The 14,098-nt window shown below is 39.6% G+C and overlaps 1 protein-coding gene across 8 annotated transcripts in view; it reads right to left on the bottom strand.

The window, feature by feature from the left end:
- Nucleotides 1-14,098, bottom strand: part of ELOVL7 (ELOVL fatty acid elongase 7) — a 54,519-nt gene that overhangs the window by 12,916 nt on the left and 27,505 nt on the right. For 6 of the 8 annotated variants that reach the window (XM_080370965.1, XM_080370969.1, XM_080370973.1 and 3 more), the window contains exon 2: nucleotides 1,831-1,924. In XM_080370965.1, the coding sequence (XP_080227091.1) occupies nucleotides 1,831-1,894 (64 nt within the window). In that variant the 5' untranslated portion in view covers nucleotides 1,895-1,924. The other 2 variants (XM_080370968.1, XM_080370970.1) reach the window with 2 other exon arrangements.

Raw genomic sequence — 14,098 nt, forward strand, 5'->3', positions numbered from 1 at the left:
GAGCTTTATAAGCGGTAGGACATTAGACATATTAAATACGGGGATTTTAAAGTCAGGAGACCTTCTGTCCCATCAGCTGGTATTTGTAGCTTAGTACGTGAGGCGTGTGTATATTCAGTCCGGACACATCACCACCTGACAAACACACACTTTCATATTACAAGCCTCCAAGTGGTCTAAGTGTTGCAAGTTCCCTCTCCAGTTATCCCATACAGAAGTATTGCAGAGAGTCCTGCTCCCTCTCCCTGCAGCTGACGCTGGCAGGCGCTCCCCTTGGAGCTTCACCATGATTCCACTGCAATCTTCTGTGGTTCATCATTGCCTCAGCTCACCAAAGACTTCTGCATTTCTCTGTACGCAGAACTGCTATGAACTTTGTGTATTTTTTTTTAATATATATATTTTAATATTTATGAACTAATCTTTGGAAGATTTGTTTCTGAATGACCCCAAACTTAACTATTGACTCAAATTGCTGCTTTCATCATTTGCTGCTGTATTTTGGGGGTGAAATTGAACGACTACAATTTGAAAAGTGTTTAATTCATGGCCAAATGTCTTAAGTCAGTGATTTTCAACCCATAGCATTCAAGCAATCTATCTCCCGTGAGACCCTCTGACGTTATTTACAGCCACTGGAAGTTTTTAAAACAGACTGAGGAGGAAAGCACATTGTAATGCTCACAGCCTGTGATGTGCCCAGTGCTGCTGCCTGCAGGCCAACAAGGACTGTGAACCGCAGCACTAGGCACCTGTGGGTGTTGCACTGCAAGGGAATCACCAGCTCTTCACAATTGCCTGCTTTTTCTGCATCCACCCCTTGCACTGGTACCACCAAAACTCTCCTGTCTGTCTTCCTAGCTTGATCCTGAGGAAAGCATGTCCTGCCACTAACAGTATGCTAAGACATGCCAAATGCAAGCACTGGTAGGTAGGAAAACGAGGAACTCGAATTCTGAAGTCATGGACACTGCATCAGAAATGCTTCATCACCCAGCTTCACCCAAATCCACTTCACCCCACAAGTCATACTGATAAAATTCCCTTCTCAGTTGCATGCTTTTTGTTTTACATGGTTTTACAGAACAAGAGAAATGGTTCTCAGCTATACTGAAAAATATAAATTAGTCATTTTATTGATCAAACCTTAACTGCTTCTCAAGTTTTCCCCAGGAAACAGTTAACCCCCATCACTACATGCCTGCCACAGTAAGGAACACTCAGGGATGTCACTGACACAGGTGGATCTTAACCCCAAATTTGAGATCTTCTTTGTCATTTTTTGTTAAAGCATGCAGAACTACAGAACAATATTAAAGCAAAGTGTGTTTTATATCCTCATACCAGCTGCCACAAGAGACTAATATTCCTTTTCAAAACAGAACTCTGATAGAGTACTCTAATTTCAATATATTACAATTTATCAGGGTTTTTATTTCTTTCACTTTGTAAAAGCAGAATACAGTAACACCATGCACCTAGCTCAGTTAACTGATAAAATACTGTTGTTTGGTAATGAAAAAGAGTTAAAGCAGGAAAAATGTAAGTTATATATTTAGGTAAGCCATGAACACTGACAGAAGAAACACTGTTTGCAATTTATTTAGGCTGAGGTTATACCCATAAACTAGTTGAGCTTTGCTTTTTTAAAATGCAGAAACTAGTCTGTTCTTTATAGTTAAAAATATCAATAAGTAACCTGACAAGCCTTAGGAACATTTATAGGAAGACAAAGCTACTTCTAAGTTGATAAGCAGTACACCTAGAATAACTACATATTGCTGTTCAAAATTATCAAAAGTTAATAAGTTTTAGATTTAAATGACTCACCGGCATCTTTAATCCATTCATCATACAATAATACAGCCTTTGATGTCAGATTGGTAAAGGCCATTTTCACTTGATTAAGATTTTATGATGCTCCCTGCAGGAAAACAAGCCAAAACAGAAATATAGATTCTTGTAATTAATAAAATAAAGGTCAGTAAAGTGTCTTGGAAAAGATTTTCAGGAAATAGAATGGAAAAAACAGAGAGAGTGCTAACCGAGCATGATGTGAAACAGATCAGGGAGCAGTAGCGGATGACATCGCACTATGTTTGGAGCTAATTTATAGCTGAGCTGTTATGCACAACAATATGATTTTGTAATCTCTACATACCAAGCAAGATGCTTCCATCCCATAAAGTGTTATCTCAAGAAACCATGCTGTGGTTAACTGTTACTGTCTTAAAGGAAAAATATAAATAAAGAGCAGCTGCTTAAATCTATTTTTATTACCATCTCTACTTGAAGTCCAGGTCACTGATACGTGCAAAAGTTCAGCTTTGCAACATCTACTATTGAAAATTTTAATTTTCTAACTAAGTATTTCTAAGGTAGGTGGAGAAGGAGGAAAGGTGCCAATATGTCTGCATATCCCTTTTAAATACCATAATTAGCTATGTTATAATTAGCATGCAAATCACTACTCTGATGAATCAACTGTTTCCACACCAGGATCATGAAGTGTCATAGCACCACTGACAATACCATTAACTCACAGCAATTATCCAGCACATCCAGTTTGCATGCAGCAACACCTACATATGTAAAACTTTTCAAAGTATGCTTATACAAATACTGATTTCTTGCTCCAAAATCAAGTACTCATCAGCCCCTCCCTTGTCTTATTCCCCCTAGAAAATACTTCTTAAAAATCCTAACACATTTGAAGGGCACCTCTCCTATTTCCACTCAGTGTCTCACTTTGTCATATGACTTCTCTCCATATCCCTGTGCAATCTTCACACCATATTCACCTTTGTTAGTTCAGGCTGCAGCACACCTTGAGAACCAGCTCCTTTCCCCTGGCTGCCCTTCTGCATCTCCTCCAGGCTAAGCTAGCTGCAGCTCTGAAGAGCCAGTTCTGCCATCATCATGGTAATCCATCTCTCTCCTCAGATCTCCCCACTATCATCTTCTCATTTGTCCTTACCTTAACACTCCTGAAAAGCAGTCTCATCCTTATCTCCACTTCTACAAGTAACTCCTGTTACTGAAATTACACAGAGAAGCCTGCCTTCATTAGAGTTCATGTGATCTACCTCTTCTCAATTCTAATTTTACTACCCACTTGTTTTCCTGCTTGCACTTCCGTCCTGTGTCTGAACACCTGAAACCACCATCAGTCTTGTGTTCAGAAAATATTCCCTCTGCACTTTTCTTTAAAGATCACATTTTCCACAAAGAGCATCCAGTATCAGCATTTCCCAGCTCAATGTCACTGCCTTTTTGCTGACCATTTCCATATGCTCTATGTTTATATCACTGTTTGCTACAAACTTTATGTTTATAAAGGTGCTGGCAAAAATCAGAAGAAGCAGGAGACATCCTCTTCCTTTTCCAATGAAAACTTTGGGGGCCATCTTTTGGCATGAGAGAGAAGATATCATGGTTAGAGGCAAATTGCAAATATCCCTGCCATCTTGCTCCTTAAGCCAACCTATGAATGATATCAACAGGCTAGCCAAAACCTAAGTTAAACAAGTGACCTACTGTTTCAAAACATGCTCTCTAAAATCCAGAAAATTCTGTGGGGATGCTGGCTCAAACTGAATTGCCATTTATTATGGGCTTGAGGGTGTTGATTGACTTTTCCTCCCTCTTATGGTGCAAGCCTCTCACCCTCACAAATTGACAGCTCTTTACATTTATCCACTTGACTTGTTGACACTAATTTTGCTTTACAAGTCAGACAAATGTGCTGTCAGTGTTTAAACAGCAACTCTTATGCCTGCTAGGCATTGGGACCAAAAGCAAGCTTTTTTTATCTGGAACCAGACTATTTCTAACAGATGAGTTCTGCCCATAGTAGGAAGGCAGCAGATGAAAATAGCAGACCTCACGTTTCCCAGCCCCTGCTGTGCTGATGAGGAGGCATTTTTGTCCCACCTCTCCTGACCTCAGCACTTGCAGCTCTTCTCCCTTTAAAAGGTCTCACAAGAGCAAAACCAGCAGAGGCTCTTAGCCTTTGAGTTTTCTTTTCTGTTTATAACCAAGCAAGCAAGATACAAGTCCACAGCAGTTGCTAAACCTGTTCTAAACGTTTTTGCAGTTTAGTTACCATCCTTGAGAGAAGGATGTACCAGCCAGAGGGAAGCCACAGCCTCACCACACAGACATACCGACTGATCAATTACACTGAATCTGAAGGTAAGCAAAGTACAGTAAAACTACATATTTCAAGAGTAAGAGTAATGTCTGCAAGAAAAACAGTGCTGTTCAGAACTTTTATACAGTTAAAAGGTTCCAAATCAACTTCCTTATATAACACTACTATGTGCTTTACAATTCTACTCAGTTTTTTAACTAGCTACTTAGTTTTCTTTTAAGTTCATTTCTATGAACCATTGTTTGCATTATTGTTAGGTTTTCAGGATTTTTTGCTTGCTAACTGCCTACAAGTAGAGTTAATGGCAACATGGAAGGTATTTTGTCTTATTCTGTTACTGTTAGTTCACACAAATTCATACATACTGGAAAATAAGTATGATCAAGGCTTCTTCTTTTTAAAATAGAAGATCAAAAATCCCCCAGGTACCCACACACAAGATAAACAACTAGCTTGTGCTTCAGAAAAAAACAAAACATTTTTGAAAGACTGCTTTTTTTAACAGTACAACTGTGTTGTTAAGAAGTAACCTGATAACATGTTGACCATAATACAACCTTTCATAATGTTTGGCAGTTTTTAAGTCTATAGGACTTGTCCTCTAAATGCCAGACTGGAAATATTTGGCCTGAAGGGACAGAGGCTTGGGGGCATAGAAGACCATTTGTTAAATACACAGCTTTAGTTCTTCATGCTGTAAACTCATCTGCACATTAAGCATTTGTATAGCCACAGTTCAGTCTGGAAAAAATACATTTAGTCTACATACCTGCTAATGTAATACAGATTCAGCACATCTGAACTTTTATTCCCAATGTTCCACTTTCCACCTGTAACATTAAAATACAACTAAAATACACTAACAATAGGGAATTTTCTTTTTAAAACAGAGTGTCTAGATTGTAGTAAACTTGAAATTAGGAAAGTCACACTGGCAGATTCATTTTCAAAATTATGTTATTTTAAATGACATATTGGAAGCAATTTACATGAACGTGAAAAAATGCAGTCATATAAGTTCCGTCTGCCCAACTTGAAAAGTTCTAAAGAACATAGAAGCAGAACTCTCAAACCTACACGTCTGGAAAACAAGCACTGAAATCACCTCAAACACATATGCAAGGTACTCTATTCTTAGAAAGAAATAAGAACTATTTTTTTTTTCTTTTGTTTAAAGATGTCGATGGAAGTAAAATTGTGGACCTAGTTTCAAGCCAGCTGTACCAACATAACTTCTGAAGACATCTTTCAAGAAATGTCTCTTCATTATTATTAAAACAGGGGGTTTAAGTGAGGCAAAGGATGGAAAGGGCTATGTTAAAAGAGCGATGTCATTTGCTGGCCTCTGGTCCCCTGAAGCTCAGCTGAAAGAGTCCACTAACTGCAGCTGAGTTAAGGCATAACAGCTTGGCAGAACCCATTTTAAGCTGGACCACTCATTACCTTTACTGGAGGAGCAAGGGCAGATGATATTTTTACACCAGCCAAAAATGCCACAAATACCACAGCAAACCATACAAGAATGCCTCACGATGACAAGTGGTAGGTAGCAAGTTGTTGGAAGTGCTCAAGTTCAGTTAGCACACAAAACTATTAGTGATTGTTGTAATAGGAATTGCTGGTATGCCTCAAACATTCCTTATTTTTAAATGAGAACAAGAAGTTTCTCACATTCCTTTGCTTACCCCACATGAAAGATATTTGCTATTCTTTATGGTCATTTATTCCCCAAACATCGTTTTTTAAATATTAGAAGAGATATCAAGTTTTGCTCTTCTATAGTAATTTTGTAAGGATTTATGTTGAATGGCTACTGAACAAAAAGAAACAGAAGAACTTGACAGAAAACCAGGCAAAACGAAACAGTCTAATGTAAGCTCTGTCACCCCAGAAAATTCTAAAACTCAGTGAGAACTTAAAACACTTGAAATTAAGAACTTGCATTAGAAAGCAAAGTTAATTATTAGAAAGACAGATAAGCTACTTTTACAGTAACCCCTTAGGAAAAGACTAGAGAATATGACAACACAGTACAAACTGCAACGGGATAATTTCCACCCAAGGCAGATTCCAATAGCAAAGATTCTGGAGCATCACCCTCTGGCCTGGCAAGCAGGTAATGATGGGGGGTGGGCCTCCACCCCATGAGCTTGCTGGAAGATGGGAATTGCCTGCAGAAAGCATTGACACATGCAGGACTGATTTCAAAATGATAGCTAAAGAAATGACAGTAATATTGGCTTACATATTCAGGCACAATTATACTTTCATGTTTCAGAATCACTTGGTGTACTGTTGTTAATTCTGCTCTTGAAGTTCTGAAGGTAATTAAATCAAGACGTTTCACAGATGGTATCTTAAGCTTTACCTGGGAAATACCAGCTCTGCCCTTCCTATTTCCCAAGGCTCTGTGCTTACATAATTGGTGTTACTTCAACTACATTACTCCCTTATGCCACATGGCAAACGCACACAAACTGCCTATTACATTAGATGGATTACTCACCTACATCCTGTAACAAAGTTTTGAACTTCAGCTGGGTATCACCTGTTATGGATTTCCCCGAAAGAAGTTTCCATCACCTTCCCTATCCTTTCTGCCTTCTCTCAACCACCTAAAACTCATTTTTGAAAGATTCATCTCACAGGGAAGTTGGCTACATCCTGCTTACCATTAGGTGGTCTCTTCTGGTAATATCACTTGTAAACACTGTTCCTGTTAGATGATGGTTCTGCCCGAGGGACAGAAGGCAGGCAAAGCAACTCTATGCAACAGAGATACTTTAAGAAATATCCAAGTTTAATTAAAGAATAAGTTAATACATCTCTATAAATTTCAAACTTTGTCTTTGAAGCCAGTTCATTTAAAAATATGGACCCTAACTCCTTTGAGCACATCAACAATCTGCATGCACACTTTAAAGTAGATATTGGGGAGAGAATAGTAAATTTCAAAATAAATACAAATTCCTTTTTAAAGACTGGGCATCTAAAAACAGATGAAAGAGGCTTAGAAACTATATTAGAACGTCTGCTTGTAAAATTCCCCATTGGCAGTATTCAATAAGAGCTCTAAAACTTACCCTGCTTAGTCACCCTTACAGAATTAATTACACAGTACCTCTATTTAATGCTTTGGTTTTTAAACTAATATCAAATCTGTCATTCACCTACATCAATAAATTAGTCTGTTAGCAGAGAACTAGAGAAAACACATTTCATTGCAATCACACTTCAGATTGGTTTTCTGCCAGACTAATGGATTCTGATGCCGTGCAAATTAAAGACCAGTTTGTATTTCCTTCCGCCTGCCTATAAATTGTTAAAAGAACTGACAATACAGACTTCACAGCAAGGCTGAACGCTGGCAACAGGCACAGAAAAGCTCCTTCCCATAGGAATCATATGGTAAAAAAAAATCATATGGGAAAATACCCAGTATCATATGGGTATTTTCTTGGTCCATATACACTGACTGAGTCACCAGCAACAGCTGAACGGAGAAGCCCCAGTGTGCAGTCCCACGGACCACGGCTGGCAGGTCCAGTCCTCGGGCAGCTATGGGCTAAGTCACAGCAGCTCACTGACCTAGCTGAAATCTTGGTCTTTTTGAGAAAAAAAAAAAAAAAAATTTCAGTCAACTCAGACCTGTAAAGCTGAACAGGCTCATACAAAGGAAACACTGAGATGCACAAACTGGGATGCCACAGGCAGGGAGAAAGATGGACTAACGGCCCTGCCATAGATCTCCTTAAGCTGGTAGTGAAATCATGTAGGGACACAGGATCATCATGTCCAGTCCTTCACACTAATAGACAATCATGTACTAGATTTGTAGTCAAGAAGTTCACATGCTTCACCTCAGCGAGTCATCACTGTACACCACAAGCCACAAGGGACATGCTACAACACGAGAGCCAAAACCACAAAATGTACATCATACTACAGTAAGACAGGAAAAGATCCGGCATCAACAATATTTTAATATCTTAAATGCATCACCTGGGGTTGCAGTGATGCCCGTGAAAGCAATCCTAGGGACTAGTGTCCCACATCACATAGAAAGACACATTAAGTTCAAACAGTCCCTGCAATCATAGCCTGGAAGGAATTCTACAGGTCTGGACCCAGTTATCAGCTCAATGCAAGTATGAGAAAGACACTGGGCAAAGTGTCTGAAAAGACTCCCAGTTTCACCTGAGAAATGAACACCACGGACATCTGTCTATCTTCCCCAGTTTTATCTCCCCATACTCCCAACGTTTCAGAGAAAGGCAAAAACATAAGGAGGGGAAAAGCTCCTAGAGCATTAACTTCTTGTCAGTGCTTCCCTACCTTTACCAAAAACCCTTTACCTGAGCATTTGCATGTCAGCCATCCCAGAGTCAACTGGTCTGACCTGGCTACTCCTCTGCCACGGTAGGTAGCTCCTGCACCCAGCTTCGGACAGAAGCTCTTCTTTTTGGTCCCTCAGTGCATGACTTGTACATGGCTCCTTTAAGTTTGATCCCAGCTCAGTGATGCCAGCTCAGAAAGTCACCTAGCCCTGCCTACATGGCACATATCACATGACAACTTTCACCTAGAAGCCAAAATAAGGTTCACCTACGATATAATTATTTTTATTAATGCAACCTCACTTCCATTAGACAATGATACATCATTACCCTTATCAAAGACCTTTGTCAAAAGTATCGATTTAGTAATTGGGCCATATCCAACTCAGACTAATCTCCTTACTCAAAGGACTTAAGAGATTCTCTTTTTCTCTCCTTGCTTATTATGTAACTAGAAAACTTTCTGCAGCATTTCAATTTTTCATTCAAGACCACATCAGCTAAGCTTTGGGTCACTTTAAACTGGCTTTCACAAAATAAGAACCAGGGGCTAGATAGCAGTAACACAATCTGGTACTTTCAGATGTACTACACAGTCATACCACTCATACACATGGTGCTAGTGATCCCTACTCATTCCTCCACAAGCTAACATCTTCATAATATACTGAGCTTTTACCCATTCTGGTTTTTTTTTCCCTCTACAGCAAGGACAGTTCTGATAAATATATGTAAGAATTATTTACAGCTGTGGTGTTTCTAAAGTACGTACAGATCATTAGTTACCAAGCAAACCAGAATATAAAACTTTGCTGAACTAGAGGGATAATGAGTGGCATTTATCTGCACTGAAAAGATAGCGCAGTCTGGGGTTTTAACCTACATAGGAAGTATATTATTTTTAAGACAATTTATAGGTAAAGTCTAAAAAGGTAGAGGGAATGCAAGTGCTAACTAAATACTCTGAAGGAAAAGAATTAAAGATGTCTGATGATATCTAAAGTTCGCATTTTATAAGACTAAAAGTTAAGGGGCTTTGTGGATGCATCCACAAAATAGGACCAACGATATTTAATTTTCTTGTTGTGATGAAGACTGCTTGTTCTGAGTACACACTGTAGTTACTTGTGCTTTGGTAAGACTAAAACTTTCTATGGACATCTCTTAAGGTGAAGCACATGGAATGCTGACAAGAGCATCCTCATGTCAGTTATCAAAACCTTCCCAATATAACTGACAAAGGGCAGGCCACAAGCGAAACAGACCTAGCTAACATTGATGAGATTTGTGATCAGTCTAATAATCTTCCTTCTTTCTCCTCTGTGATAACTGAATTCTGTGTCATTCTTGAACCTCCACATAGGACAGCTTAGAATTGACTTTGGTTATGAGTACTATTGCTTGTAGCTACTTACTTGATTAAAGTTATTCATATCAAAAGATGAGAAGGGACACGAGTGAGACCATCCCCTTCCTTCAATGGCAAGCTGAGTCACTGAGTTGGCTCCATCGTATCTTCTGTCCTCATTAACAGTTAATAGTTAATGCATGTGAGTACTTAACTGCATATGAGAATTTCATACATCCAAATAATTATGAAAAAAGCAATTTGCTACCAAGGACTGGTAAAGAACTTAGTTTGTGTTTACCTACCACTTAATGGAACAATGACATAAATTATTATTAATCACCATGAGGGGCACTCCAGGGAAGCTAAACAAAAAGAGAAATAGAGAGCTAAACTTCAGCTTGCAGAGCAGACTCCTTACAACAAACCGGAACAAGACTCGTTACACAGGTAACGTCTTGCTAATCTAGCCAATACCAATTGGGAAAAAAAGCAGATAAGCCTTCCTATTTCCAAAGACGTCTTGTAACCAAGTAATCAATGGCAATGTACCTGTAGCTATTCACCACTAGAGAACAATAAATACAGAGAACTGGACCACAAATTTCCACCTGCAGGAGACAAAGACAGGGAGACAGTGCTGTCTTTTGTAACATGAAAATACAGCAGAAAGGAGTTTTGTAGGAAAGGGAGATAAATAAGATATATAATTACCTTAAGAACACAATATTCACCTTAAGATGTGAATAAAATGAAAAATATTCATCGTTATGAAAGGAAGACATTTTTCTACAGTTATATCTTGCCTACAGCGTACGCTCAACTCAGCTACCATCACTGTAGTTGCTGTGGCAAAACGACATTGCAAAGTCAATGTCATTTTATGGAACTTTTATTGTGCTAGCTGTAATCTTGCCAAGTTCAGAATATTAGTAAGTAGTAACACTGATAACACCGGTGTGGAGTTGCAACACATTCTTTTGTTCACTCCTTAATGCAGTAATTTACAAAAGCTGAACTGCTCCCACACCATTCACTCCTGCTGACATGGGCTAATTTCCTTTACCATTGTTTCCCACAGCCTTGCACTTGCTCAACCTACCCACCACCCCTCTCGGTCCTAGGCTGATACTCTAGGCAGCAAAATAATGCATTCCTTCTGCTCCGATTTTGCTTGTGTTGCATTAGGCAGGCATAAAATCTAAAGGCAGCTGACCTAGAACTGACACCCTTTTTTCCCTCCCCCATTTTTTTTTTTTTAAGCTACCATGCAGTATAGCAGGCATGCTGTTGAACACTGTAAACATCAGGAACTGCAGTCTCCCTAGGAGGCTCTTCCAAAAGAAAGCTGGAACCAGCTATGCCGGCACATTCTGCAGCAACCCACACAGTGCAACTTGTGAGCTTTGGGAAGCGTGACACAGGCAGCGGCTGCACAGCAATGGCAGAGCTTTAGGGTGACGAGCCATTTTAAAGGAAATCTGCACTAAGTGTTTTTAAACTCAAGTACCAGAATACTCCTCCCACCCAAGGAAGCATGCTGACAGTATAATAAAAAAGGCTGCTGCTCCCAGGTTCAATCTTGGCACATCAACTGTTGTTGTGGACGTGATTTTTGGAGTGGTCCAGGAAGCTGCTACACTAACATCCTAAATCTCTCCAGTCCAGAGCTGGTAATTTGTACAGCTGCAGCTGGAGGTTCCAAATCACTGAGGGACATGCAATGAGATATAAAGGCCTTAGGTTTGGGGGGGGTTTGTTATTAAGTCAACATTCTTCAGCATGATGAAAGGTCTAGTCAACCACTGCAAAACATACTCAGAGTCAGGCAACCCACAAAGGTACATTATACCCTCGCCTGGATCCTCAGGCCTCTCAGCCAGAGCAATTCAACAGAGTAGTATGAACAGAAATAGACACCTAATTTCTCCTGACACTCCTGTTTTTTTCTCCTGCATCTCAAAGAAGATGTTCACTTAAAAAAAGGGGAAGTTATTAATTTACACTTGACCAGAGTTAGTGCAGAAATGAAATACGATTTCAGAAATGGAGGTGAGTGAAAAAGCCAGATGTTTCCCAGTACTTCTTGTACTCTGCACTCAAGGGAGGAATCACAGAGGGATGGAGAACAGATGGCAAAGAGACATCTGAACGTTAGGGGCAGCTGGAGGAAATGACCCTGCAGACTCATCCTGTAATCAAAAGCACTTGTCAACATTGCATTGTGCTTATAGTTTGAGTTCAGGGATGAATGCATGGAAATGTGATTACATTTGATTCTGCCTGAAATTTGAGTAAGCTTCTCGGTAGCACTCAAGCCATCTTGGATGCTGTTTACACTACTTCTTGATCAGTAACTTTCCACAGCACCTTCCCTTTTGAGGTGACTGCAACCCTTGGAGGGTGATCCAGTTTGACAGAGGTTGGGCACACAGTGTGAACACAAAAGATGGAAGCATCTTTGCTTTGACTCAGTACTAATGGCAGTTTCAGAAATGCTCTTTTCCACTTGCTGTGCAGTTACCCTTCTAAGACCTACAGAAGTGTTGCACTTCCAGAGCGTTCTTGTGCAAGTCCTGTGGGTCAGAACTCAAAAGAAAGTATTTAAGAGGAACGTTAGTAGCTGGCAACAAGCATAAGAGAAAGGAAACATCCAGTCAAGGTGAATCAGAGCAGTCAAAGATCTATGGAGACAAGAAAAATGTTTCTCCAAGAGCAAAGCAATGCTGCATGGGACAGTATTCAGATGACAACCTAGCCTCAAAAGCTTACATGAAAACAAAACTCTCCATCACCTAAGAATATTAACTGGCTTGATTAGCAAAAGCATCTTACAGTGTTTTTTAAACCAGATCTTGTTATAAAAATCCAGCCTTAAAAATCTCAGTTCTTTCTTCAATTTCCAAGCAATCAAGATGCAGGAGTTTGCCTAACACAAAATGCAAAGTAGAGGCTGATTTGAGAATACTCAAAGTAGAGTATGAGCAAAATGTATTAATGACATTACACAGCTGTGAAAGTTTTCTTCTGCTCTACATTAGTTAGCTAGACCATGGTTCCTTTGATAAGAGGAACTTCTAAAGTCTTCATTATTTTGCACTTTCAGGAAGCTCAAGAACAGTGTATAAAGCAGAATTACGCAGGCTCCGAGTTTGTAACAGTAGAACTTTTTGAAGGCAGCTTAAAACATTGAAAGGTAACTTCAGAGAAGAACAGAATGAAACACCACATTAATGCACAGGTTTAGTCACAGGGATGTTCTAAGAATTTTCCTTCTTCTGTCAGTACTTTCCACCACAGTAGGAAGCAGTTTTTACCATCTTCCCAAGCATTCAGAGACCACCTAGGATCACAAGACATCTCTACAGTTTAAAATAGATCAGCTCAGCCAAACAGCACATCAGGGATGAAGCAGTTACATCTGGCCAAGTCTGCTGCACTTAACTTTTTTCCCCTCTTTCCAATCCTGAAAGACTGCCAAATACAAATAGCTCAAAAAAAAAAAAAAAAATCCCATCAGCAAAGTGCATTAGGCAATGGATGTGCCACATCTGAATAAGCCAGGAGACAATAATACTTCCAGTGCCGAAGCTTGGCAAGCAGCAGAGTACTCAGCCTAATACTAATGTTCCTGTAAAACACCAGTATACAAGAAACAGACACGTGTCTAATAGTCTACTCAGCATGCAACAGCAGCAAAAGAAAAGAAAACTGGACTATCTCCAGTGCAAAGAAAGATTAAGCTTATATTTAACTACACATTTAAATTATCAGAAAAAAAGTCTTACACAGCACTCTCACGTACAGGTTTCAGTGCTTTGCAGAAGAGGTCAGTATGTCTGGTTCACTCTTTGTTATGGAGCACTCCGTCACTAGAGAGAAAGGTGCACTTTTTCCATCAGTTAGCACAGCAAAGTTGTGAACAAGACTAAAGTGTTGTGTGCCCGTTCAATATTCCAGTTACTATGCCAAATTACCAGGACACATACCACCTTCTAAACCTAAAGCAACACCATAGCTCTCATCCCTCAAACAGGTTTCTAAATGCAGTGGTTTGTCTCCACTTTTTCTCTTCTACCTTGCTTCAGGATGATTTCATTGCTCGTGCTCAAACCAAGGAATCTGCTCTCACCAACACTGTCTTCCATATACATTATATAGCTGCAGGTTCATCCAGCTGACTATACCCAAAAAGTGTGATACTTTTCCACAGACTGGAATGGAGGACTGGACTTCTTCCCACTGCTGTTATCTCAGCAA

This window comes from Falco punctatus (genome assembly GCF_963210335.1).
Source record: "Falco punctatus genome assembly, chromosome: Z".
Lineage (NCBI taxonomy): Eukaryota > Metazoa > Chordata > Aves > Falconiformes > Falconidae > Falco > Falco punctatus.